The sequence below is a fragment of the Pagrus major genome, chromosome 18 (assembly GCF_040436345.1).
Source record: "Pagrus major chromosome 18, Pma_NU_1.0".
Taxonomy (NCBI): domain Eukaryota; kingdom Metazoa; phylum Chordata; class Actinopteri; order Spariformes; family Sparidae; genus Pagrus; species Pagrus major.
Window position 1 is genome coordinate 32,662,429 of NC_133232.1, and position 25,242 is coordinate 32,687,670.

Below are 25,242 nucleotides of genomic sequence, written 5' to 3' on the forward strand. Positions count from 1 at the left end.
TTTAATAAAAATGCTTGCTGGAGTTAATAACAGACTCCATCGTGCCATTTTAATCTTTAAAAAATCAAATTAATTGCCTTCTATTCGGCAAAACGGAATGCTTGCGTTTCCCTGTGGGATTTATTCTGAAAGTCAGAACAGGAAGTTCTGTCTGTTGTTGTTGCCAGCTCGACAGCAGCACAGCGCGTGTTGTGAGGCAGGTGACAGCCGTCCACCGTCCCCCGGCAGACACACACCGGAGCCCTGCCTCCTCTCCCGCGGCACCACAGCCGAGAAACTCCCCGACCCGAAGGATTTATAACAGACCGAGACACTTTTATCTTCCGTGGGACTGTTTCACCTCAAACCCTGCGACAGAGGACAATGTTTCTCCTGCAGTACGCCGGTAGGCTCGCCTGACTCACCTCTCAGCATCACACACACCGGACACACGAGCTAAACGTGATCATTCTTGGAAAATGTATTTAAAGTGCGTCAGTTTCCAGTGAATACTGACTTCATGGAGACTTCGTCACATTCAGTGGTATTTTTTATTCCCTTCTCTAATGATGCCATTTTGTTAATGTGCGACCCAGCGGCTTATTTTGGAAACTTAACGAGGTGTTTTAGCTAATTATCATCCATATGACGTCACAAAGGTGTTAGCTTAAATACCTGCTAACATTTCTGTTTATTGTCAAATCAGTTGTAATGAGAATGGACAGTTTAAGTTGCTTGGTTGCTCTTTTATTATTATTATAACTAAATCATCTCTATCAACTCATGTCACTATCATATTTCTGTAATAATTTACTCAGTACTTGAGTTAAAGGGGCACTGAGTAGTTTTGGAGAAGAAATTCAAACTCAGAATTTTAATATCTAAAATACTAATGAGGTAATAATTCAAACTGAGAAATATTTCTCTTTTCAATAGCTGAATAAACAAGCTCTTCTCGGAGGGAACACTGTTTGAAGCTAGAAAGGTGGCAGGGTCCGCCACATATAAACAAAATAAAACGGTATGAAATGTGTTCCTTTAATTTCAGCTTGTTTATTCAGTTTATGTAGTCTCGGGGACGGAATAAGAGTTTGTTTATTTAGTTTGTTTAGGCTTAAAAATAAAAAAAATAATAAAAGATCTTTCTTTTCTGATTTAAGATTTAAATAAAAACTACATAGTGCACCTTTAAAATAAAGATATTGTGTAAAACTATCAGGCCACTCTGGCAACAGTGAAAGTCACCCACAGTCACCCTATTTATGGAATTAAGTAATTAATTTTCAGACAGTAAATGTACTTAAGTATCAAAACAGCCTACAAGTAGTAATGTCTGATAATAGGATCCAAAATTCTGTATTTTTCTCATTATTAGTCTATTATTTAACCTGGTTGTTGATAAAGTAATATTTTTGAAAAATGTGGAGATTTGGCTCTGCTGCAGCATGCAAACTGCAAAGTAACTAGTAACTACAGTTAATCTAATAAATGTATTTGAGTATAAGGTACAATATTAGCTTCCAAAATGTAGTGGAGTAGAAGTATGAAGAGACAGAAAATACTTCAGTAAAGTACAAGTACCTCAAAATTGTACTAATTGTACATGAGTAAATGTGCTTAGTTACATACGTGTTTGTTTTAATAACTTGTGAGTTAACAGTGAACTTCTCTGGTGCAGCTATTTTAAATTTCCTCCATGATATATAAAAGTTTATATCCCTCTCAAACTTTATTACAGGATTAGTTTACTTCACTTTATAATGAAATTCATCCCCCTCATTTGACTTTATAATATCGTTTATCCTGTTTCTCATCCTGTGAGCGATGTGGAAGTTGGGGGGTGTGTGAACTAACTGTAGAAAAGTCATTTGATTTGGTTTGGATAGGGATAAACATAAAGTTAACTTTAGCACTCTGCAGACACAGAATCCCAAACCTTCCCCACATTTTGAGAATGTCCAGCAGGACTGCCTGCAACTAACGATTATTTCCGTCATCGCTTAATCTGCTGATAATTTTCATTTTCAATTCATGAATCTATATTAGTCAATAAAATGTAAAACACAATTGTTAGACAAATCCCTGCCGCGTAAGCGACGCCTTTAAATTGCTCCTTTTCTCCAACAAACGGATCAAAATTGAAAAACTCTTCATTTACTATCATAAATGAGAAAGGAAAGTATCAAATTTAAGAAGCTGAAACAAGCATATTTTTCCCATTTTTGCTTGAAAAAACAATTAACTAAAACAATTAACCGATTATCAGAATAGTTAACTTTATGAGATCAATTAAAACTAATCGTTGCAGCGCCAAAGTGGTTCTCTGTAACTGGGTTGTATGAGGCAGTGAACCACATTAATAAGACGGGCATCTTTATACTTTCACTCTTTAAGTTCTTAGAGTTAATAGTAAAATAAAACTTTTCCTGTTGGTCCACAGAGCTCGCTTTGGAAACTACTGGGCTCAGCCTTTATATGCCTGCTGAATTAAAGTCATCTAGGATTTAAATGGAGTGCTGCTGACTTTGTGTTTTCCGTGCATTTATTTCCTAATTTCCCTGTGATCTTTTAACAGTGGTAAAATTAAACTGTTCACCGCAGTCACTGTGCAATTGGGTGATCTCACAATCCAAGAACCTCCCATCAACACAATTACAGTTTTATTCCAACACCTTGTTTTAGCTGCTTTCAGTGATTTATTTAGAACTGACTCCAGGTATCTCAGAGGCAGTCTAATGATGGATAAGTGCTGGTAATTGGATGATTAGTTCCCTTTGTAACTAGCCAGCCTGGTGTTGAGAAAATGCAAGCAAACCTTTAGCGAGGGACACGCTCTGCACACACAGCTGTGCAGTCTAGTTGGCCGCACTGCTGCTGACCTGTTGTAAACTCTCGTGTTTTTGGACGCATTAAAATTACCAAGAAAAACAGCAACTACAACTGCAGCTATCAATTATTTTGATAATCAGTTATTCTGCTGGTTGTACTGTTGCTGATTTTAGGTCAGTTTTCTTGTTGTATGAGTTGGGATGTCTCAATCTCTGCAGCTTTGATTTTGACCTTGTTATTCTTTGATGCGTCTCTTGCAAGTCCCCCAACCTTTGGAGGTATTTCTACAATACTACTTTGGATGAGTACTTGGAAAATATTAAAATATGTAGCTTTATCTAAAATTTTAAATACTGACCACACTGAAGCTATGATGTGTTTCACTCCAGCCCTGGCATCAGTTCACACCAGGAAAGGGCAGATTTCTGATGTTTTATGTTAATGTTCCCTGGCTCCTCCAGCGATGGAACAATGTCCTCCCCACTCTCAAGAATGTGATGGCCGACATCCTTGCATCCATCACTATAAGTGGAGGCTGAGTGGCCTCAGGAGCAACCATGGTTGAGTTAAGGTCTATCATTCCCTGTGACAGCCATTTACCTCCACACTGCACCGATCGTCTCTCTGATCAATGAGCAGTACATTGTTGGATTGCCTTCAGGAGGGAGGGGCTGTCAGAGGGGCAGGCTAGACAGGACTAGAGAGTTGACAGAGAGATAGAGATGAAGAGAGAGAGAAACTACTGGATATCTGATTTGTTTTGAGTTTGCTGTGGCCCCAGGATAATGGTGCCAGTATAGCTAAATTAAAGCATAACCGAATGAAGAGTGAGATACTGTAGAGTGTGAAGAGATTTGTCAGCCTTGGAAAAATCTCCCTTTTAAATGAGGAAACGTAAGCTCGGTTTTGCTAACAATTCAGCAGTAACTGTGTGTCTCGTAACAATGGCTATGGGGAAAAGAGGCAGCATAATGAAATGTGAAAATATGAGTCGGAGATAAAGGAAGCTCCCGTTCTGTGAGTACCGCTGGCAATATCACTGTTTGGGAACGGATTCAGAAGGGTACACTGCTGAAAGGCTCTGATGCTCAGCTCTAGTAACCTGGTTATGGATCATTCAGCAGGCCCTTGAAGGCCCAGGAAGACATGAAGTCTCCTGGCTGTTTAACTCCTGAGCTGAGTTTCTACAGTACGGGTCGCTCTTCGTGTCTTACTGCTGTCTAGTTTTTGGGGCGCTTTGTCAGTGCTGTTATCAAGAGCCAATGGGTTAATTATGTTGACAAATGATGTGCTCTTTATGAGTAAGGAATGACTTCTGTCAAGATGTTTACATGAGTTGCTTATGGACTTCAATACTTGTGTTGTGAGTGCCATTGAATTTATGTCTATAATAATCTCAATATTTTTAGGCTATTTTGCAGACACTATAAATGTGACTTGATATTTGATTAATATCTTGCTTTTACACTCACCGTGACTGTTAAAATAACTATATTAACATTGTTAAAGTATGAAATTAACACGAGCTCCGCTTCAGAAGGTTGACATTGTGCTGAAGGCCACTATTTCCAAAGAAGAGAGCCGCAGCTGCATGAGCCACTTCAGTGATTTTTCATGACTGTGTGCCAGAATTCAACAAATGTGAACTTTGACTCCAAATACACTGACATCTTCTGTATGTGTCTAATGGTATTCTGGCATTGGTGGAAGTTTGTTGGCTACAAAGAAAAGTTTGTGAATGTGCGTCCTTGAATTCTGATGGCAGGAGGAGGTTAACTGTTGGTAACAAGTCTGTTTCTTTATTGATGGGGATGACAATGGTAAGGGGGAAGATGATGTCATGTTTGATGTCTTGATGTCTTGATGTCATGTTTGATGTCTTGACCTTGCATGATGCTGCCGATGTTCAGAAATAGAGAGATGAGTCATACTCTGTTGATGGTAAATATACTGTATTGATAATGGTGACGTTGCTAGGTGATATTGACAGTACCCAGTGTTCATTATATAATGTACAGGCTGTGTGGAATATTTCAGGGACACTTACAGCCTGCTCGAGAGAAGCTTCAGTGACTTGGAAAATTCTGTGCATAGACGAACGCCATGTTCTACAAATATGTTTACATCAACTCGTTTTATGTGTCTATATTGTATGTTTTTATGTTTTGCTATGTGTTTTAATGCTTACTGCAGCAGAAATTGTCCACTTGGAACAAATCTTAAATCAAAACTTAGACTTAAAATGAACATTATTGTGATTATTTACATTTTGCCGAATGCTGTGCACTAAACAGTTAGCTTTTGAGCAATATCTGTGAAACCCCTGTTTTCTGTATTAGTTATTTTATCACATTATTATTGGATTATTGTTATGCATGTAAAAGTGAGTTAATGTATTCCACTTTCATAATCAACATATCAAACAGTTACTTTATCACTCTACCTACAGTATTGATCCTGCTGCCATTTTATAGCGTTAATGAAAATAAAGTTACTTTTCCAGAGAAAATCCTCATTCAATCCTCTAGACTGGTGGTTCAAGGGCCAGCTGCCTTAAGGTTAAAACATGGACCATGGGTGGGGCAAGATTAATTCACATCCAAAGATTTTGATATGGTGAGTCTGTTCTGGTGCACTCATCAGACCTCTCCTGATTTTCAGTATAATTTCTTTAATTTAAGCTGTGATAGAACGTAACTCACTTCAACTTTCCTCTACTTTGACTGCATGAAGTTACTTTCACCTCAACTCTTGATGGGGTTCCCCCTCAAGGCAAAGGGTAATTATTTAAAGCAGAATCTTTCGAATATCTCAGGACTAAAAAGACTTATGAAGACAGCAGAGCCATCATCAACTTTGGTTCTCGAGGATAAATTTTCATAATGCATTTTATACATGTGAAGGCAGCATTGATAAATGCAGTTTGAACTCCTTTGCATCTAATTTATGACAGTCATCTCCTTTGAGCGGGAAACCTGACAAGGAGCTTAAGTGAATCCCTAAACAGCTCTTCTTATCTTGTTAGGTCTCAGCTTCAGAAGGGCAATGATAGAAATCTGATTCCTCTGTTTTTGGCCCCAGAGCTCATTTGAGTCATTGTCATTTAAATGTGCCCTCCTGCAAAAAACAGGTGAAAGAAAACATGTTTATTTTGGTTGAGGCAGTTAAGCATGTTCATGGTTTGTTTGGCACTAAATGAGTTCGCAATTTTCACTCTGCCCCCTCTTGTATTTGAGTGGCTCACACACATCTGATGTACTATTGTTACACCCACAAAAGCAATTGTTTGGAAAATTGTTTTTTTTCTCCCTTTTTAAACTAGAAGGGAGGTGTAAGAAATGTTCCTGTTACAGTTAGAGACACTTCTACATCAGAAGTTGGTGCATAATGGTGCTTTTCCACCATTACTATCACTGCGGTGGACAGCTGTGCTACTGAGCACCGTCACTGTGCTTTCACACTGCTGGCAACTTTGTTGATGGGTTTCTCTTTCCTAGCTGATTGTGACTGAAGTTCTGTACATCATGTAGTTTTCCCTGGTTTCTTTTCCCCTCCCTTATACATTGAGATATGTTGCTATAGAAACTGTTGCTAATTAGATTGGGTTTACTGGAAAATTAACTTAAATGTTCAATTATTGATGGAGGGTGGTTGGCAACCGTTCCGTCTTCATTGTTTTTTCAAATTCAAACAACATGGTAGCTGACAGCTCTGAGGGCTGTAATCAACTTCATAAAAAGTCAACACAGAGGGGAAGCAAGGAATCAAAGAAAACGCTGATTGCAGATAAATGCGAAGATTTCTCGGCCAGCACGCTGAATTTGGCCACATTTTTAGCTCTGTCTAGCCAAATGAAGACAGAGTAACTGCTGCCAATACAAAGTCTCAATATTTAGCTTATTGAGGGCTCAAGACATCCCAGAGATGATAGAAAATGTGTTTGGAAAAACAGAGATCTTCCTTAGAGGCCTCTGGGACAAAAATAATTATAAATGTACATTATACATACTCATGTATGTATGAGAATGTTTAACTACTGCTTAGTAACTGACAGTCTGAACCAAGCACTAACCAGAGTGGAGCACATATTCTGGTGCGACACTCGGGCACTCACAGGTAACATGTCTTCTTATTTCTCTGATTATGACTTCAAGCTGGAAACGTGTTCATTTTTTTTGCTCACAATAAATAAGATGAGCTGTTATCTGTGAGTGCTGGGGCTGTGTTTATATTTGATTCTTGCCACTACTGTGCACCCGATATATTGTCTACGTTTTGGAGCAGTAAGTGCTGTTATTTTGTATTTTAATTTTTGCCATTGTCACTGGCTGGCTACTCAGCGCGAGACCTATGAAAAACATGTTGCATTAACATCCAAAAGGACACAGGTAACTCATTATGGACGGGAAATACTTTCTTCCCTTCTTTTTTCCCAGATAAAACTACATTGTGAACAACAAATCTGTGAAATTGGCTATTTAGCTGTTAGCAGCTGGTTTTGTAACAGAATCCTGTGGTATATTTGGTTTGGGACCCAGCTACTAGTTTACAGCTAATGGAGCTAATAGAGCTAACAGCTAAACACACAACAGGACTGAGTTTCTGTTTAAAGGAACACAAAGTGTTAGACTGTGAACTGAAGTTCATTGTGTTTAATGTGAAGTTTACAGTGAATAAATGTACTTAAGTGCTTCATCTAAGTACAGTTTGGAGGTAAAAGTGAATCCAAATACTTGTAACCAATAAATACAGATGAACATTCTGATTTTAGAGGTTTACATTCACTTTTGGATGTCTAAAAATGTTTATCAGAACTGTGATGAAAAAAGCTAGAGCCTTGTAATTAGAGTAAATTAATGGAGTTTTTCTATTTTGTATGTGAATAGTTGAGCAGGCGGAAGCCTTTTTTTGTCATCTGAAGCTGTTTTAAGAATATGATAAAACAGAAAAACGCCTTTATACTTCACCAATTGTCACGCTCTCCCAGTGGAAATTAGATGCAAATATGGAGACACTAAAGTAAATTGAGGTAAATATATTATGCTGCAGCAAATGCGGTTGTGAAGTGTGATTTGACAGTCCTTTGGAGCATCAATAAATGGTAGAATAGTTTCTTATTAGGACAAACTGGGAATTCAGCTCCCCAGAAATTTGACACATCCTCTTTTATAAGTTATTCATCAAAGGAGTGAATAAGTTAGGGTAAATAATGAAAAGTGAAATATTCAGTTGAATAGCTCAGAGGGGCTGTACAATATAACAACAGTTGTTGCTATCCCAGTTAATTATATCATCTATAATGAGAGACAATGCCATATGGATGGACTTGTAATTGTTTATATCAATTCTCTCTGTGTGTCTTTGTGTTATTTTATACTTCCCTGTACTTCCAGAGTACATTGAGTGATCAGAACCCACTGGTACAGTGTACACTGCAATCCAAGTGTCAACAGCCCTGTAAAATAAAAATAAGTCCACACAATGTCTGAGAGCCGTTGATTTACCTCCATAGTCATTTTGATGCTGATGCATCGGACTGCATGATAATAATAAGTGTGTGCAAATCGCAATTTGGCCACATCTTTTATATACTGTACAGCAGAGCAAAGATATTACAATACTTACATTAAAATGCAATTCAATGCATTTCCTTGTTTTGATTGATTGATTACAAAGTTGGAAAGAGAAATTGCAGATTTTGAGCTGTTGATGTTTTTGATGATTACAGTCTTGGTATACAAGATATCTTTGCAGTTTCACCACTCTTTCATATCGTTGAACACATCTACCATTTTACTAGTTATTTTAAATGAGGACATCATGTTTCTGTGCCATAGCAAGAAAAATAGATTGACGCAGCTGTGCAGGTTGTAAGGTCAGCTTATAGAAAAAACAACTCCTTAATCAGCGTATTTCTTCAGTTGGCATGAAAAATGGTAAATGCTCCTGCAGTAATAACCTCTGTTTCAGCTTCTGTGTCAACTCAAAATGATGCAGACGTAAAGTTACTCACTGCTGGTTGGGCAAAACAAGAGAACTAACACTGTCATGTCAAACTGAAATTTCCAAACATGAGCACGATATCAGTCTGAATAATGAAGTAAAAGAAAACAATTATTAAGTCCGGGGCCTGTTTCACTATATTTGCAACACTCAATCTGTGATTTGTAACATGAGATCAGGACTCAAAAATGTATCTGCAACTTGTGAGCAACAGTCTATTGTAAGACGTGACACTGCCACCATTTGGGATTTGTGTGTGAGCAGTGCAAAGTTTCTCTTTTGTGAAACCAGATTCTCATTAACAAGTCTTGCTCTGTTTATTTATGATGACTTTGTCTGAATATCTATTTGTGTCTGTCAGATTGTGCTCATTGGCTGGCCTTGTCTTCCAGGTGAGACATTCAGCAGATAAGTAGGATTTTTACCGGTACCAGAATCAGTTCATTTGATGTGCAGTGTGAAGGACTGTGTGGTAGAACACTGTGAGTGTCAGCAGAATCAGCTGCAACTTGGCAGCCTGGAGGTGTTTTTGGATCAGCTCTGGCACTCTCTGGGGCTCCACCACCTGATTGATGGAGCTGTTTGTTCCTAATCACTTCAGAGATAAAGTACCATGTGAGGAACAATGAAAGTGGATCTAAGGACTCTGCAACAGCTGGAACAGGAGCCAACACCAGAGGTTAGGCAATAACTTCAGATTGTCTCATTGTTTCACAACTCGTGCTTTTTCGCCGCTTTTATTAGGTAATGGCTGACGTTTAGCTTGCCACAACAATTCAGGTGTCTTTGTTTGCCAGAACTCCATTTGGGATGGTCTGATTGTTCAGCTTTGTGATCTTTTGGAGGTTCACAAAGCTGAACAATCAGTATTATGTGGTGACTTATCTAATTCAGCAGATAAGTCTGTTTTAGTGAAGCTGGTACCAGTTCAAGTTTGTGTGGTAAATCAATATGTGGCAGGATTTCCCATCCAGAAATGTTGTGTGTGCAAACAGTCGAGTTTCGAGGGATCAGACTAAAAACAGTGAGAGAAGAAGGAATAGGAAAGTTTGGTAAAAACCAAAGGATATGATCATAAGGTAGGCTCGAGGTCAAAATCGACAAATGAGATGACTGTTCATCAGGGATCAGCTCTATGATTAAATCTGAGCAGATTTTTATTTATTTTTTATTTCTCTTCACACATATCATCTTGAGAAAGAAGTCCTCGCTCTGCTACATCAATATCAGGATTCTCCTCAGCCTGTCAGTATAAGCCTCTGTGTGGACAAACTGAGCCAGACATGGACTGGTGGAGTCTGTGTGAATTGTGAATGAAGACAGCTGCATCCCAACTGCATGTTAGGCCTCCAGTGGATTCTGCTGTAAAAATATGAAAAACTAAACTAAGATGCAGGACACCCCCCAGAGCTTTCAAGAAGTGGCAGCTGCCAGCCTTACAGCATACTGCTCTTCTAGCTGGCTACTTTATTATATTATCTATCTTTGGCTGTAGTTCCTAGCTGCTGTTAGCAAGTTAGCTCAGTTAGTTGTGCAGATAAGTGGCCCCAAGTGGTCCAAAGTCTACTTGGACTGCAACCTTGGATCATGGGAGAACACTAGAGACAGACAGATACCAGATGACAGAGGATATGGTATGGAGGTCATTTACAGTCGCTCTGATCAGGACCATGCCTTAAGAAGACACTGCAGCCAGGGATAGGCAAGCATGAAGCAGCGGAGGAGTGAGAGAGAGTGGGCAACAACGGCGTGTAAACCGGAACTGGACTATAGGAATATGTGTGTGTCTGTGTGTGTGTGTGTGCTAAGCTGAGAGGTTGTGTCCTGCCGAGAAGAGAGCGGAGAGTCATCTTCAGTGTTTGACAAATATAAGCAAAATAATTGATGACCAAACACAATTAAGAGTTTAATTACAAAGACAGGGGACATCTTCATTAGAGAGGGCTTCTTAGGAAAACACTGGAAAACACCAGTGGCAACAACTGACTATTGTGCAGTGTGTCTGAAAGAGCCACACAGACGTTTATTAACTAATTATCCCTAATTTACATTGTGTTTTTTTACAGCAGAGCCATCTGTAAGATGTATTGCAAACAAACACTAAAGCAGGCAGTGTTCTCAAAGTGTCATATGAGGAAAATGAAGGCTATGCCTCGGCATCACACTTTAATTTTAAAGTTGAAAATGTCCCAGATTTTTTTTTTTTTTTTACAATGAACCAGTTATAGAAACTAATATCAGATGCTAGCTACACACAGAAAGCATACGTCTCCTCTACAGTAAGTCTTTACTTGTTTTAAATCAGGTTGGCAAATTAAAATGTCCATCTAGAATGATACTCAGTGGAGCGTATACCTCTGCCATTCATAAACCATCCATCACTGCTCACAAAACGATAATTTAAGCTCCCCAGATCTGTAACAGCCAAACCAGAGGACAACAAAACAATGCAGATAGTAGCATAATCTCCACTGGGTTGTGGCACAATAATACGTTGACAGAAAGAGAAACAATGTTAAAGAAAGTTAAAAAAAATTCCTGGATCCGTCACTTTATCTGGATCTGCACCAGAAGTTAATGGTTTCTATTCTGGGTCGAGAACCATCCTTCATCCAAATTTCATGGAAATCCACTTTTGTGTAATCCTGCTGACCAACCAACCAACCAACCAACCAACAAACGGACACAGATGAAAACCTAAAAAAATAACTGCCTCCTTTTTCCCACCGGATGGTTTCTCCATATCCTTGTGGAAATCCCCTGCCTCCACCCCCCAGTTTCTCTGCCTTTCAAGATAGAGCAGGTGCTGGAAATCTTGTGGTCACAGTGGAGCAGCAAGACTGTAGGCTGTGACAGTCGCCTTGACTGCCTCTTTCAAGAAACAAAGTGTTTCTGAGATTTTGCTATGATTCTGGCATTTTTCTCTTTGCAGCAACGCCAGGATAAACAATTGGAAATAGCACAGCACAGGCTATGATTGATTACTGTGAGGACGAAGCACACTACATCAGAATGTGCCTGTGTCCACTGTTGCTGCTGTGCAGTGGATGGTCTCCACTGTATTCCTTGGGATACCTGGGCATGAGCGGCTATCTGTATTTGCAAATTAGTCAGATATACTTTAGACTGTTGTGTAGTATAGCCTGAATGATACTGGATTGTTTAGGCTGATACTGACATTGTTAATTGAGATTTTTGCACAATTAATTAACAAAATGTATTCCAGTTTATGAAAAAAATATTATTGTCAGTCTACTACTCCCTCATTCTATTTGATCGATTTACTGATGATGTTATTTATATATCGTGCCTTTGTCCTGAAGACATTGATATGTTGAACATTTTCCCTGTGGAGAAAATGGTGGAACACTGAGGTTGTGGTTCAATGGTTTGGCGCGGGAAAAAGCAGCTTCCGCTGAGAATCCTTGTCTGAAAAGCAGCCATGTCTCCAACATAATAGACATAGGATGCCTAGAGGGGTGCTGAGGATCAACAGGGACATGAACACTTGCATGACACAAAAATAGCTTGAATGTTGAAAAACAAACCATACTGTTGAAGCAAGAGGGTACGAGAACTAAACATGCTATCAATACTGTGGTTAAAGCTCTCTGGCTGATTCTTTTCCTTAGGGGCAGTCTGGCATTGAATAAAGAACATCCCTATCCGCTTCACTGAATGAGAGTGGATTTTTTATTTCCCTCCTGGAAGTAAAATCACCATGGAAGGGTTGTTTGTGGAACCAGAGCTACTCGAGATTAGAGCTCAAATCACTGAAATATGGAGGAACCTGATGGCAGCTTGGTAGTTTTCCATTTACCTGTGAGGGCTTTTCTAGGAATCCTATATTGGAATTTTTGCCCTGTTTGCTGTAAACATTCTCACTCTGACAGGACCCCACTGTGCAGACCCTTTCATAAACACAGGAGAAGCTCTATCTAATAAGTCATATGGAGCTGTGATGAAGGATTCACTGTATGAGCTCAAAAGAAGCCCTGTACCTGAGGTGTTTACTGCACTGAGCTGGGCCAGACTCAGACTCCTGCTGTTTGGATAAGTTGGTGGATTTTTGTGCATTCAGCACATCACACTGACCAAAATTTGTTTGGTTGCTGTTTTCAAGTCTTCATGTGGAATGGATTGTGGTCAGCATTTACAAGGAAGTGATACATCACTGGTGTAACATTTCAGGAGGAAAGCAGAACAGCTTTCATTTGAGTTGTCAATGTTGGGCTGTGTCTATTTTTGACCGTTAAAATGCACCTTAAATTCAGCAGTATGCCTCTACATCGGTCATGCGGACTTTCTGCAAAAATTCACTTGTCCGTATGATTATTTTCACTTGCTATTATTTCTTACACCCCCTTCTTTATGTTTTTCGGTTGTTTGCTTTTGTATCCGTCTGTGACAGATGATTTGCTCACTTCTCCACCTCTGTGTATCATCATTCTTTCTCTTTGATTGTGTTTTATCACGGAAGTTGCATAGTCCACATTAATTCATAATTTGGAGTGAGGTTTGGTGCACATGTTGCAGTCTATTACCCTGTGACAGAGTTTCCCGCAGGAAATTGGTTAGAGGAGGTGGTAAGTAGTGACAGCCACTGATGTCAAAACATCCTTAAAACTAACTTCCACTCAAAGCAGACTCAGTTGGATAAAATGTGCTCAATTAGTAATTAAAATGAACTTCAGCCTTGTATCTGATCTGCAGTGCAGTGATGTTTTTTTTCCTCACACATCAGCGCTTGTTAGTGACTGATTGGACTGCTTGTCTGTATTTTTTGAAACTGTGAAACCTACTACAGCATTTCCCTGACATTGCGGCGCGCTGTTTTGATGAAATAGACCGACCCATCCTGACGCATCATCCAGAGAGCAGTGAAGTTCCTAGATAAAGTTTTAACAGTCACCTTACTAACTAAATATGTGGCCTTTACTGTGTGATGAAGCAGCACGGCACATTTTCTCTGAAGACAAATAAGTCAAATTCATTTCATTTTATTAAAATTTATATATATATTTTTAACTGTGTTGGAGGGGCTTTTGATTTTAGGTGAGACAGGTTGCCTTCACTTCATAAAACACTGTGCGTCACTCTGCCTGTAGTGCACATAAAAATCTCATTACTTAAAAGTTCTGTGTGCATGAATATTTATATGAGTATAAATTCATATTTTGGAGGTTGTTTTTATTAAGTTTCTTTCTCTCATAATCAACATGAGCTAAAGCAGTAAGGAATAGTTTATTAAAAAGTTTCCTCCTTTGTTGAAGAAAGTTTGATTGATTCCTCAAGGATGGATGTGTCATGCCTCCTTCACTGATCTTCGTACAGTATATTTATGGACACGATAGCCAAGATATAGTTACCGTCAGACACCTAAACATAGTAAACAAAAGAGCTATCTTTTGTAAATTAGTTTTTGTGCAGTCTATTTGTCTCCAAGTATTTAAAAGGGAAACATTATAAAGATAAATGTTGAAATATGGTATAAAACGTGACTGTAACTCCAGAAGTATTTCTCTGTGATGCTGTTGTGCAGTACCATTTTGAAACACCTACCAAAGAAAATTATAACCTAAAGATGGATGCTACAAAAACCTAGTGAAAGACATCAGCTCCTATGGTTCCTGTCAAGGCTCATTTATTCAACTCTCATGGTTATGTGAGTCCTTGCAGCCTTTTCGCCATGTGAATTCTCATCTACATTCACATCTCTCCTCTGCCTGTGGCTCCGCATCCAAACACCTTCCCGATGGGGTTTGCTGTCTGCGTTTCACTGCATCCCTCATTGATTTGGCCTCGTCTGTGAGCTGAGGAGACCTCCACCTGGGTCAGCCCAATCTGAATCCCTCTTTAGGCTGCACGCTGCAGGTCTCAAACAGTTCAGATGCCCCCTCTGATTATTTTCTGAGCCTGAGGAAATAAAAACAGTGTGATAAGATAAAATTACTATTTTAGTGTATGTGGACAAACTGCCATATCTTTATCGGTGCACTTGGCCTTTTGGCGAGACCTTCACAAGCTCAGCAGGAAGTGTGATGGAGAAGACAGTGACATCAAAGCCCTGAAGTTGTGGTGCTATTATTGATAAGACAAACTGTGATAAAAATACAGCATTCTGTTCCTTTATATTGGGCCAAGATTTAATTAGATGAATTATAATCGACTGGAAAAAGAGCTACATTTTCCAGAGGCAAGAAGAAAGCTAACGAACAATGACACACACAGTAGGACTCCCTCCTTTCCCTCCTTTTGTCCCACTTCCTCTCCCTCCTACACTCGGTCTTTTCTCTCCTTTTATTTCACCACATTGAGCATTTTACATCAAACTGGTCTGACCATGGCCTCCTGCAGGTGACAGATGCCCATGGGATCTGAGTCATCATCGCTGCATTCCTGCATATCATTTCACCAGCCTCTTGATGGATGTGCTCTCCGCCTCCCTGTGTCTTTTAGCGTGACAATGTGTGCTAAGTGAGTGGAATACAGGAATACAGTCTGCTCTTTAATTTTCACTGTTTCTGTGAAAGTCTGTCCAAGCAGACCTTGGAGTCCTTGCTCCCTAAGGAGCAACACAGCTACAGTGGACAGCTCCCACTGTGCTGCAACTCTGCTGGAGATAATCTCCCTGTCAGCAGCCTGTCTCTCTCCCAGATGTCAACTGATGCCAACTGTTGTGTACCTTCAGTTTGCACTCCCACAGTGCTGTCAGCAAATGCTCATCTCACCATTTTCTGTGCTACTGATTTTACCGTACTATCGCATGCCCAACTCACTGCATACATTTCTGCACCTCAGTGTTTAGATCATGTATGCAGGAAGGTGTGCATGTGTTCAGTGACCTCTCAATGTAGGTGCTGTGTGCAGCAATTACATTTGAATAAATTACCATTTCCATTTTGAAAAAATAGCATAATTAAAGATAACAGTCTGTAGATAATATGATGGCACCCTCCACACTTAAAGGAAAACTTCACCCAAAAATAGAAATTCACTCATTTTCTTTTTACCCCCATGCCGATGGAGAGTCAGGTGAAGTTTCCTAGTCCTCAAAAGATTTCTGGAGCGTCACAACAAAATCATCTTGAAAATATGTTATTTACACCCGTGTGCGCAGTCGAGCTTGTGCACCCACTTCAGACAAGGTGTGCACTAAAGCTTTTCACTTAGCAGCTGCAGTGAAGATTTCAGCTTTAAACAGGTGTAAACATTTTTTAAAACCAGTTTGCGACGCTCATGCTGTTTTGTTTTGAAGCTCAAGAAATGTTTTGTGGACTATGAAACCTCACCCAACTTTCAGTCAGCATGGGAGTGAATTTTAGGTGAACATTTACTTTAAACCAAATAGTGACAATGCTAACTTGCTAATGCTAAGAAGGCATACTGTTACCCATGTTCACCATATTAGTTTAGCATGCTAACGTTTGATAATTAGTGCTAAAAAATAAGAGCTGTGTGTAAGTTTTGCAGATATGTAGTCATAAACCAAAATGTGGTGATGCTATAAAGGTTTTAAGTTTTGTATTCATGATTCTGCATGTTATTGTCTGTCGATGCTGAATCTTTGCTGACAGATGCCAGCAGCAGCTGACTTACATCATGTCACTGAACACACCCATTACAGAGAGGAGGCTAATTGGATTCACAAATCAGCTGACAGCTCCAGGTTTATAGTGGCATTGGGCTTTATGGGTAATATTTCAGGGACTGTTAGGCAGTTTGTCAGAGGTAGTTTGTAGGTAGAGATGAAGTGACACAGTAGAGAGCACCTGGGTAGTATTGGCACTCATTTCTTACATTTTGTCGAGCTTTTACTGAGCAAAAACCACTGGTGAGCAATGAGTCACTGTAAAACCACTCAGCACCAAAGAACTGAGCCCTGCATCATTGACTGGAATGATACATGCTTTTGAAGGCAATTAAACCTTTGACTTGTTGTCTAAAATGACAAAATCCTCAAATCCTCTTAATAAAACTGCATTCCAAATTGCATTAATGGACTCAATTTGTTTGGATCAAATTACAAATATGCTGTAGGACCTCATACATCATTTGTGCCTCTTCTTGTACTACAACAACAAGCTCTGTCCACTGACAGGGACTGAGCCTGGAAGATAAAAGACATCAAGAAGAATGTCATCCGCAGAGTTTTGGTACTTCATAAAGGCCAGGGCCATTTGAACTGAATGGAGAGGTCAGAGCATATGGCCTGACACAGTATGAGATGACCCCTTTTCTCACTCCATCTCTGTCTTGTGCGCTTTATTATGGCAGAGTGAGCAGCGTTTTCATGCTGCCAGAGAAATGGTGGTACTGCGTCTCCTGGGTCACAGGAGAGGTAAATGCCTGGATGTGAGAAGTAGCCAGAAAGTCCAGCTGCATCTTCTCAGATTTTCTCCTTTATCCTTTGTCTCTATGTGCTGCTGACACCAGTCCAAACAAGATCCACCAAGGCAGGAGGGAATGAGGATTAATTGTTTTCTGCAGGTACAGAGGGCAATACCAGCGGTCTGCTTTATTGGGCACCCGTTGAGATTCCATATGCTGGGTGAAATCTGTTCCTTTTCTCCTGACGAGTTGGCTCGAGCACATCGTTCTTCACTCTGTTCTGAATAAGAGCTCCAGAGCAGCACATTGTGGCTCGCCTCCCAGCAGAACAAGCATCCAAACCCAGAAATCATGACATCGACTTGGCTTAATAAAACCTGCAAATAAAATATTAGATAACAGTTTGAATGTTGTTGCTTGAATGTGTCATAGGCTATGTATTCACAGTACATTTATTACCTGACTTTCATATCAGGATGTGGAGGGGACCCTGATTGAGTTACAAGCAACGTGACTGGCAAACCAGTGACTGCAGTTTGAGCCTTTGTTTTGGCATTTATAAGCGTTTCAACATTTGTAAGCATGACACCAGTTAATATTTTTAATGAGACCTTGGGACAATTTCCAGCCATCTTTGCAGCAACCAGGTATTTTAAGTCAAACTATGATGTTTTCAGAGCGAGCACAGCAAAATAGAAAATTCAACGTAGAGTTTTAACTGATCTGCGGTTTTGCAGAAATGAACTTTGGGTTGGCCAAAGTGATGTTTTCTTCAAGAACAGCTTTTGTTAACAAGAGACTTGGGCTCAAGGTTCAACGAAAAGGTGAAGCATTTCCAGTTCAAGATATCCGTATGCTTGAATGCAGTGAAGCCTTGAGGGCACTGCTTTGCTTACTTGGTCAACTCGCTACTGTGTTTCCCCTTTTTCAATTTCTGCTTGTCCTTGCTGTGAAGATTGGTTTGTGACAGTTCCAAGATAAATGGCTTATGTCCCGTGGAACATATTTTATTTTGCTTTGTCCAGTATATCATGCCAATAAATCAACAGTATGTGTGTAACCTCCCCAGCTGTTGCCAACACAGCTTGGGGTGTGCCAGATTTGGTCAACAGCTGAATGATAAATTCCCATTCTGAGGGCCACAGGAATATGTGGGTGTTGCTGGGCTGATTTATTAAAGACAAAACAGAATGTGAGTGGAGGAGTTTCGTTACTGATGGGGTCGAGAATGATATCTGCTGTTGCCGCTGGCAGATAGGGAAGGGGTGATGTCACTGTAGGTGTGCACAGGATCGTGTGATTGGATGGACTGTCGAAGCCGATGCAAATGCTGCAGGATACAGCAACCAAACTGCTCCCTCCAGTGGGATTTGCACTCCAGGCAAAAGCATTTTGCCTCCATAAACAGAGTCAAGCAATCTCCTCATACATACTAATCTCTGCATACTTACTTCTCTTTAACAGTTTTGTAATAGCATTGAGTATAGACTTAAATCCTACTTCCCAGGGCTGATTATTTAGTTTCCTTGCCAACAGTAATTCAGCTCTTTGTTGAAATCAGAGCAGAGGATTAATATATTTAATTGGATATAAACTTAATATATAGTAGTACAAACATAATTGGATGAGTTGGAAACTCATCAACACATTTTTGCTGCGTTAATAAAACATTTAAAGCTGCAGATTGTTTCAGTTCAGCTTGTTCATGTAACACTGTCCCTTGCATTCACATCAAAGCACTCATTAGGTAAAGTCTTATCTCTGCACGACATCTGCTACATGGGAACATCTTTAGGGCCCCCACATATATATCAGGTACAGCAAAGATGTCCATCTGTACTCAGTTCTATGGCTACAGATGGTTATGAATACAGTAGGCCTCCCAAAAAAAAAGCACACAACAGCACACTGCAATGCTGGGCAGCAACCATGACTGATTATGTATTGCTCTACTACATGAATGCGTTTTTCAGAGATAAATAGAGCTAAATAAAATGTGCTTTCACAAAGTGGTGAAAAATAATGTGGAAACAAAGAGCCCACTACTGTGTGTGTGTGTGTGTGAGAGAGAGAGGGAGGGCGTGAGTGATCAAGCCTAATTGTCAGTGGGACAAGACAGAGCCCAGCTTGTCAATTCACACAATTTTCCACTCTCAACTTAATGCAGTGGCTTTGGATTGAAGCCCCGCATCTGTTACTCACTATGGTATATCAGTATTCATAAAGCACCTTATATTCAATTAACTCAGTGTTCGCCCCATACACACACACACACACACACACACACACACACACACACACACAGACACACACACACACACACACACACACACACACACACACACACTAATCCAGGTGACCTTCAGCTTGCTATATGCCTGTGTGTATACTATAATTGCAGTATTGGAAAGCATACTGCTGATGTTCACATCAATCACATACAGTATGAATAAATATTTGTGTTTTCCTGTATTGATAAGTTGAATGTAGCGGACCCCCTCAATAGCTGTCTCTCCATTTATAGACTTTTAAAGCAACAATTTATGGTAATTTGTATTTTATATTTATAGATTAGAAGACTAGCTGACAAAATATGATATAGTTTCACCAAAATCAGTGATAGTTGCTGCATATAATTACATAATGGTGCTTTAAATGCAGGGAGGGTGGAGAAGTAAAGGATGTGATGTATTTGATGGTGTACTCCGTGCCATATGTTCACATGCCTGTTACCTCCCACATAGCAATCCTGGCAGCAGGCAGTATCAGAGAGACTGTGTAGTCCTTGTGCTAATTTAAGCTAACTGGCTACTGATGGTTGTAGATTGTAGACAGTTTTGAGGAAAGGATGGGAATTATTATTCTAAAATATTCAATGATTCAGTAGGCAGTTGTCCAGAAGCTGGAATGGGATTCATGAGGTGGAACTCATTTTAAATTAACTACATGTTTTGTTTAAGCCACCATATCTAAACATGTAAAATCCTTCCTGCACTGTTTATTTATCAACTCTTTGCCAAATGACTTCACTTTTTTGGAGAATATTAGAGGCTTTAACCTAACCCTTTATAAAAACATACGTGCAGTGTAAACCTGATCTGTATATAAACTTGAAAAAATGAAACCAGAGAGGAACAGAGCTCCAGAGGGGGAAACTATTGAACCCGTTCATAATAAGGAGGACTGCCTCCAGAACAGCGGTGTTTAGAGAGCAGCAGAACCACAGTGATTTATTACATCACTGATATAAAAAATGTTTGCTGTGTTTGCAGGCCATTTACCCACTTTGGCTGTTAAAAGAGGGCTTGTAAGAAATAGCATGCAGCTTACATTGATTGTATGTATCAATAATGAAGGATATTTACTGTTGCTTATTAAATGTGCTGAAATTATTTCACAGAATTTCTGACAGTGATTGATGCGATACACTGTTTTGCACCCGTATTACCTTCTTTGCTGCCCTGAGGAGAGATAAGATGACTTTGAAGATCTTTTCACAGCCTCAATGTGATGACACACTATCATACCAATAGAAAGTACCTACTGTGACTTAATGCTGTGGCTAAGTGCCTTTAAGGCACTGATAACGCTTTCCATTCACACTTGTGTAAACTATCTGAAGATTTCTTACTGCAGTTCTTTTTAGAGTGGCTGCAGACTTATTTTTCCACTTTCACAGTGTTTTTGTAAGGCACACTTCTATCCACAATAACCATTTTGTCTTGACAGAGGAACATGAATGTGAGTAATTTAGGCCAGATAGTTTGACAAATGGTTGCAAAATTAGAGACCAGCCATAATGTTTTGGATGTCAGAGTTGACAGAAGGGTTAATAGCTTCATAATTTATAAATATGTGAATTGGTGGTAATAATGAGTCGGTTATTATCATACATATTTGAGTAATTCAAGTGACAAAGAATGGATAAATATTTAGCTCAGGCTGGTTTTCCTCCCACACACATCCTCACACACAGTTCATACATTAGAGTACAACTAAATAGCTCTGCTTCCCTAGCAATCCAATATATTAGAATGATGCTAGACTATTTAGCATATTAACTTTAGATTACATATTTTCATAGTAATATAGGTATACTGCAAGACTGTAGTCTGGTCTTTCTATTTATCTTTTTGTTTATTTACTTATTTATTTTACATTTTTGTGGAAAAACAGCTTTCTTGAGTGCCTCCTCATTATTGTTTGTATAGTGTGTTGATTTGCAGCACCGCATGGACGTAAAAGACCCCATTTGAAAGTGGCACGACTACAGCTCGCTGTAGACTGTTCGTCTTGTTCCTTCTCCTGCTGAGGCTTTGTGTTTTGTGCTGGTCAGCTCACAGTTGGGGGATAAATGTCAGCAGGTTAAGCACTATAATCAAAGCTAGTTTTGTACATTTTTAAGACTATATGTATTGAGAAAATTGCATGGCCATTACTGATTGTGTCCCTTACTGTATTTCCTTGGCTCTGGGTGATCCGCCAAGTGTTTTGTTTACGACAGTCTCCAGCGAAGTCATACCTCTCAGTTGATGTGATTTAATCAAGTTAGCTCTTGATAAGCAGCAGGTACTCCAGCTGTTTAAACAGCTTTTCTCGGGTGAAATCCCTTTTTTGTTTTCACAACAAAGTGTTGGCTTAACTTTTGCCAAAATAATGTGTTTAAAAATGTAATAGAGAAATGTAGACCTCAGTCAATTAACTTGTATTAAATTTACTTAGATTGGTAGATTTGGGGCATGTTTTGAAAACAATATGAATGAATGAATGAAACAGGAAAAATAAAAAAATGGCTATGCTGTAGCTTCATGAGGAATGTCTATCTAATTAGAAAGTCAGCAGACCTCCAGGCAGTAGATGCTGGCACATGGCTTGTTGTTTTCTCTCATCTAATCTCTCTGTAAGACCAGATAATTAATGGTGGTGCGGCAGGGGAGCCCGCAGCCATTAATGGCATGGATTCAGCTTGTTTACCCAACTTACTCCTTGTCCTATACTTCCTTAATGAGGATGTGGGCAAGGGCAAGCCATCACCATGGTTATCAGACATTTGGGACTGTGACATCAGTCAGGAGCTCCTTGTAGACAATCAGAAGTTTCTAGAGAGGAATAATAATCCAGGAATATACATGACAGGCAGGCAGGCAGGCAGGCAGGAAGGAAGTATCTCTATGGGCCAGAAGCTGTAGAGTAATGACAGAGGTATTCTCCATTAGAATTGGCTTTGATACAGTACTATAATTACATTCTCCTTATTGTTTTGTTTTAGCTGCAATTAAACAAAAATAAAATGCATCAAAGAATAATAGCTTTTAGAGCTCAGGCAATTTGACAATATTTGTAGTACATTAAGATTTGACAGTGCAGCAAACACCAGGATGACCACAGTTTTCCTGCATATGAATTCTTACACACTTTTTATTCAGTCACATTAATATAGCGATTCATTCAGTGTGCCTTTGTCGAAAAAATAATGGGTTTGCTTGCATCGACTGCTTCAGCCGGACACGTAGCCTGCAGGTTAACAGACCAGTGTGGGGATGAGATGTGCCCAGGGCAGACTGGCTCCTGTGGGGACCTTTTCTGTTCAATTCCCCTTGCACAGCAACTAGCTGACAATAGCCTTTGAAGAGATGAGAAGTCAGATGCTGAGACAGTCTAACATTAGCCCTCCATACATCTGAAAGGCAGGGTAATGATGCACAGACCTTTGAAACTAAGAAATATGAGGAAGAGAAGCAGGGCAATATCTCTCCAGGTGTGGTGTATAAGCCACAGTATGCACATTACGTGTGAATCAGAATATCAAAGCCTAATATTATGTTTGTAGCCTGGACTGGAAGAATGCATGTGGAGAAAGAATCCCTTTTTCCAACCTTAGTTGTTACTACTAAGATAGCCTGGAGGAAGGTTATTTCGATTGTGTTCCTCCAGTGGTGTTGGTCATAGGGCATCAACAGGAGAAATTGCTCTGGGCAAGTCCCAGGTATGAATGCCTATTATTACACATCATATTGTTAGAACTTATTACTTACATATTGCACATCCCTAATAATTTTGTATCTTTTCTACTGTTTGTGCTGATTTTTTGTTGTATTGAGAAGAAGTAGATTAACTTCTGCCTAAACTAATTTACTCCTTTAAAGGTGCATTTTGTAAGATCTGGACATAATTTAAGTATAAAACGAACTAACCCTATTCGGAGAGTGTGAAGAAGTAACAGCTCTGGCGTTATGTCCATGATGCCTGTGTATTGCATTGCAGAGATATCCACTGCTTAGCAGCCAGGACGGGCCGTCTCCTCTTGTAATAATACCTCCTGGCCTGAGGGGGGATAGTGAGTCACTGTAGCCTCTAGTGTGCCGCAGGAGAGGATAAAAAAGTCAAGCCGGAGGTGCTATCGCATAGTTATTATTTTGGTCTGTACAATTTTAACAATTTGCAAACATTAACTTGCATAGAAACAAAAGAAATATATAAAATAAAAGGTTGAGAGCTAAACATTGAGAAGGGGGGAAATACTGCCCCCTATTCGTTTGAAGGAGGTGGCTGGAATTACAAATTGGTCTTTTAAAGCAACATAATGTAGAAACTGACATTTTGTGCTACCCTCTCACTGATCCGACCCTCTCACTGAAGTTACGTAGTGCAGAAACAAGCGATAGGGGGTCGGAGTGGCTGAGACAGAGACACCATTCACCCTGTTGCAAGACACTGTACCATCAAAGTGATTTTGAAGCTGTTATTTTAAGATGAAAAAGTTGCTTAATGTTGCTGTGAGAAACAGCATGAGAACTATATTTTTCAGTGAAAATCTGTAATGGCACAAACTGATGAGCCTTAGCAACTTCTAAGTAATTATTCTAAGCTCCCTGAATCTCTGCTGCAGGATATTCTGGTCTGTGCCAAGTCAGGTGGTGTCACTTTATCACTTTATCTGCTTTTATGTTGCTTTGTTGTAGCTTGTGCCTGGCAGCATCAGTCCACTCGTTAATTGGCTCAGACATTTGCCTCTTTTTCACTCATTTTAAATGTGCTATGTTGGCGCTGGTCAGGGGACCTCACACTGCGCCGCCTCTGGCGTTGGCTTGATGTGATGGGTTGGAAAGAAGAAGAGTCTGTAAGGCAAGTGAGCTCAAACCTGACAAGCCTCCATGCCATCTCCTTATTTAGATGGCTTTTTGTCACTGTTAATTATTTTTGCTTTTTCTGCTGCAGTGCTGCTGCAAAATAAAGAAGCAGGGGTTTGATGCCAACTGCTGCTCTTCTATTTTTCGCTCAAGACAGCCTGAAGTGCCCAGAGCCCTTTTTTTTCCTCCACTGTGGTTACTCAAATGAACAGTTTCAGAGAAAAACAGGTCAATGTACTGTGACTGCCTCTAAGGAGCTGAAACAACAAGATGTTATTTTTCCTCTCTGTCCAGTGTTAAGCAAACACATCACAGATTCTACAAATTTAGACATATGAAACATTTTGGTTTGGCTTTATTCAGTAACAGCACAATAAACTTCACCTCCCTTGCTGTGCCACTGTGGAGGGCTTCATTTAGGCTGTTTGCCATTCGTGTTGGCAGAACTCCTTCGCTTCTGTGTTCACTTCTGCCTCTCATTTTGATGATATTAACTACGTGAAAATGAATCGTCAAGCTGGTGAAAACCACTGGTTCATTAGCCCATGCCATGAATCATTTAGCTCCCAGCGTCTTCATTTCATTTGTTTTAAATTGTTTTTTTCTCCTACTGTTAACAAATCTGCTTTGCCACCCACGTTGGATTAGTGTGGTGGAATACTAGCGTTGCACCAGAACAACCAATAAGAAAAATACAGTGTAACACCCTTCAGTTGAACAATCCTGACTATTACACCATATCACAGAGGACATGGTGTTGTCCTCTACATGAGGTGTGAAAGTAGGGATCGGGCAGCAGAGATGTCACGTGAACAGTGAATGCTTATGGAAGTGCAGGATTGGTGGATTGATCACAGATTGTTTGGCTTGTCCCCTCGCATTTTTTACCACCTCAATTTCTTTGTTCTGTATTCTGTATTTCTCTCGTCCACATCTGGTTCTGTCTCATCAGGCCTGCGTCTCTAATGTG

The 25,242-nt window shown here is 39.8% G+C and overlaps 1 protein-coding gene across 1 annotated transcript in view; it reads left to right on the forward strand.

Moving 5' to 3' along the window:
• Positions 1 to 204: 204 nt before the first annotated feature.
• The window catches only part of LOC141013701 (ecto-NOX disulfide-thiol exchanger 2-like), a 168,853-nt gene continuing 143,815 nt past the window's right edge, over positions 205 to 25,242 (forward strand). The window contains exon 1 of the mRNA XM_073487525.1: positions 205 to 385. Coding sequence (XP_073343626.1) covers positions 364 to 385 — 22 coding nt within the window. The 5' untranslated portion in view covers positions 205 to 363. The remainder of the gene's footprint in view (positions 386 to 25,242) is intronic.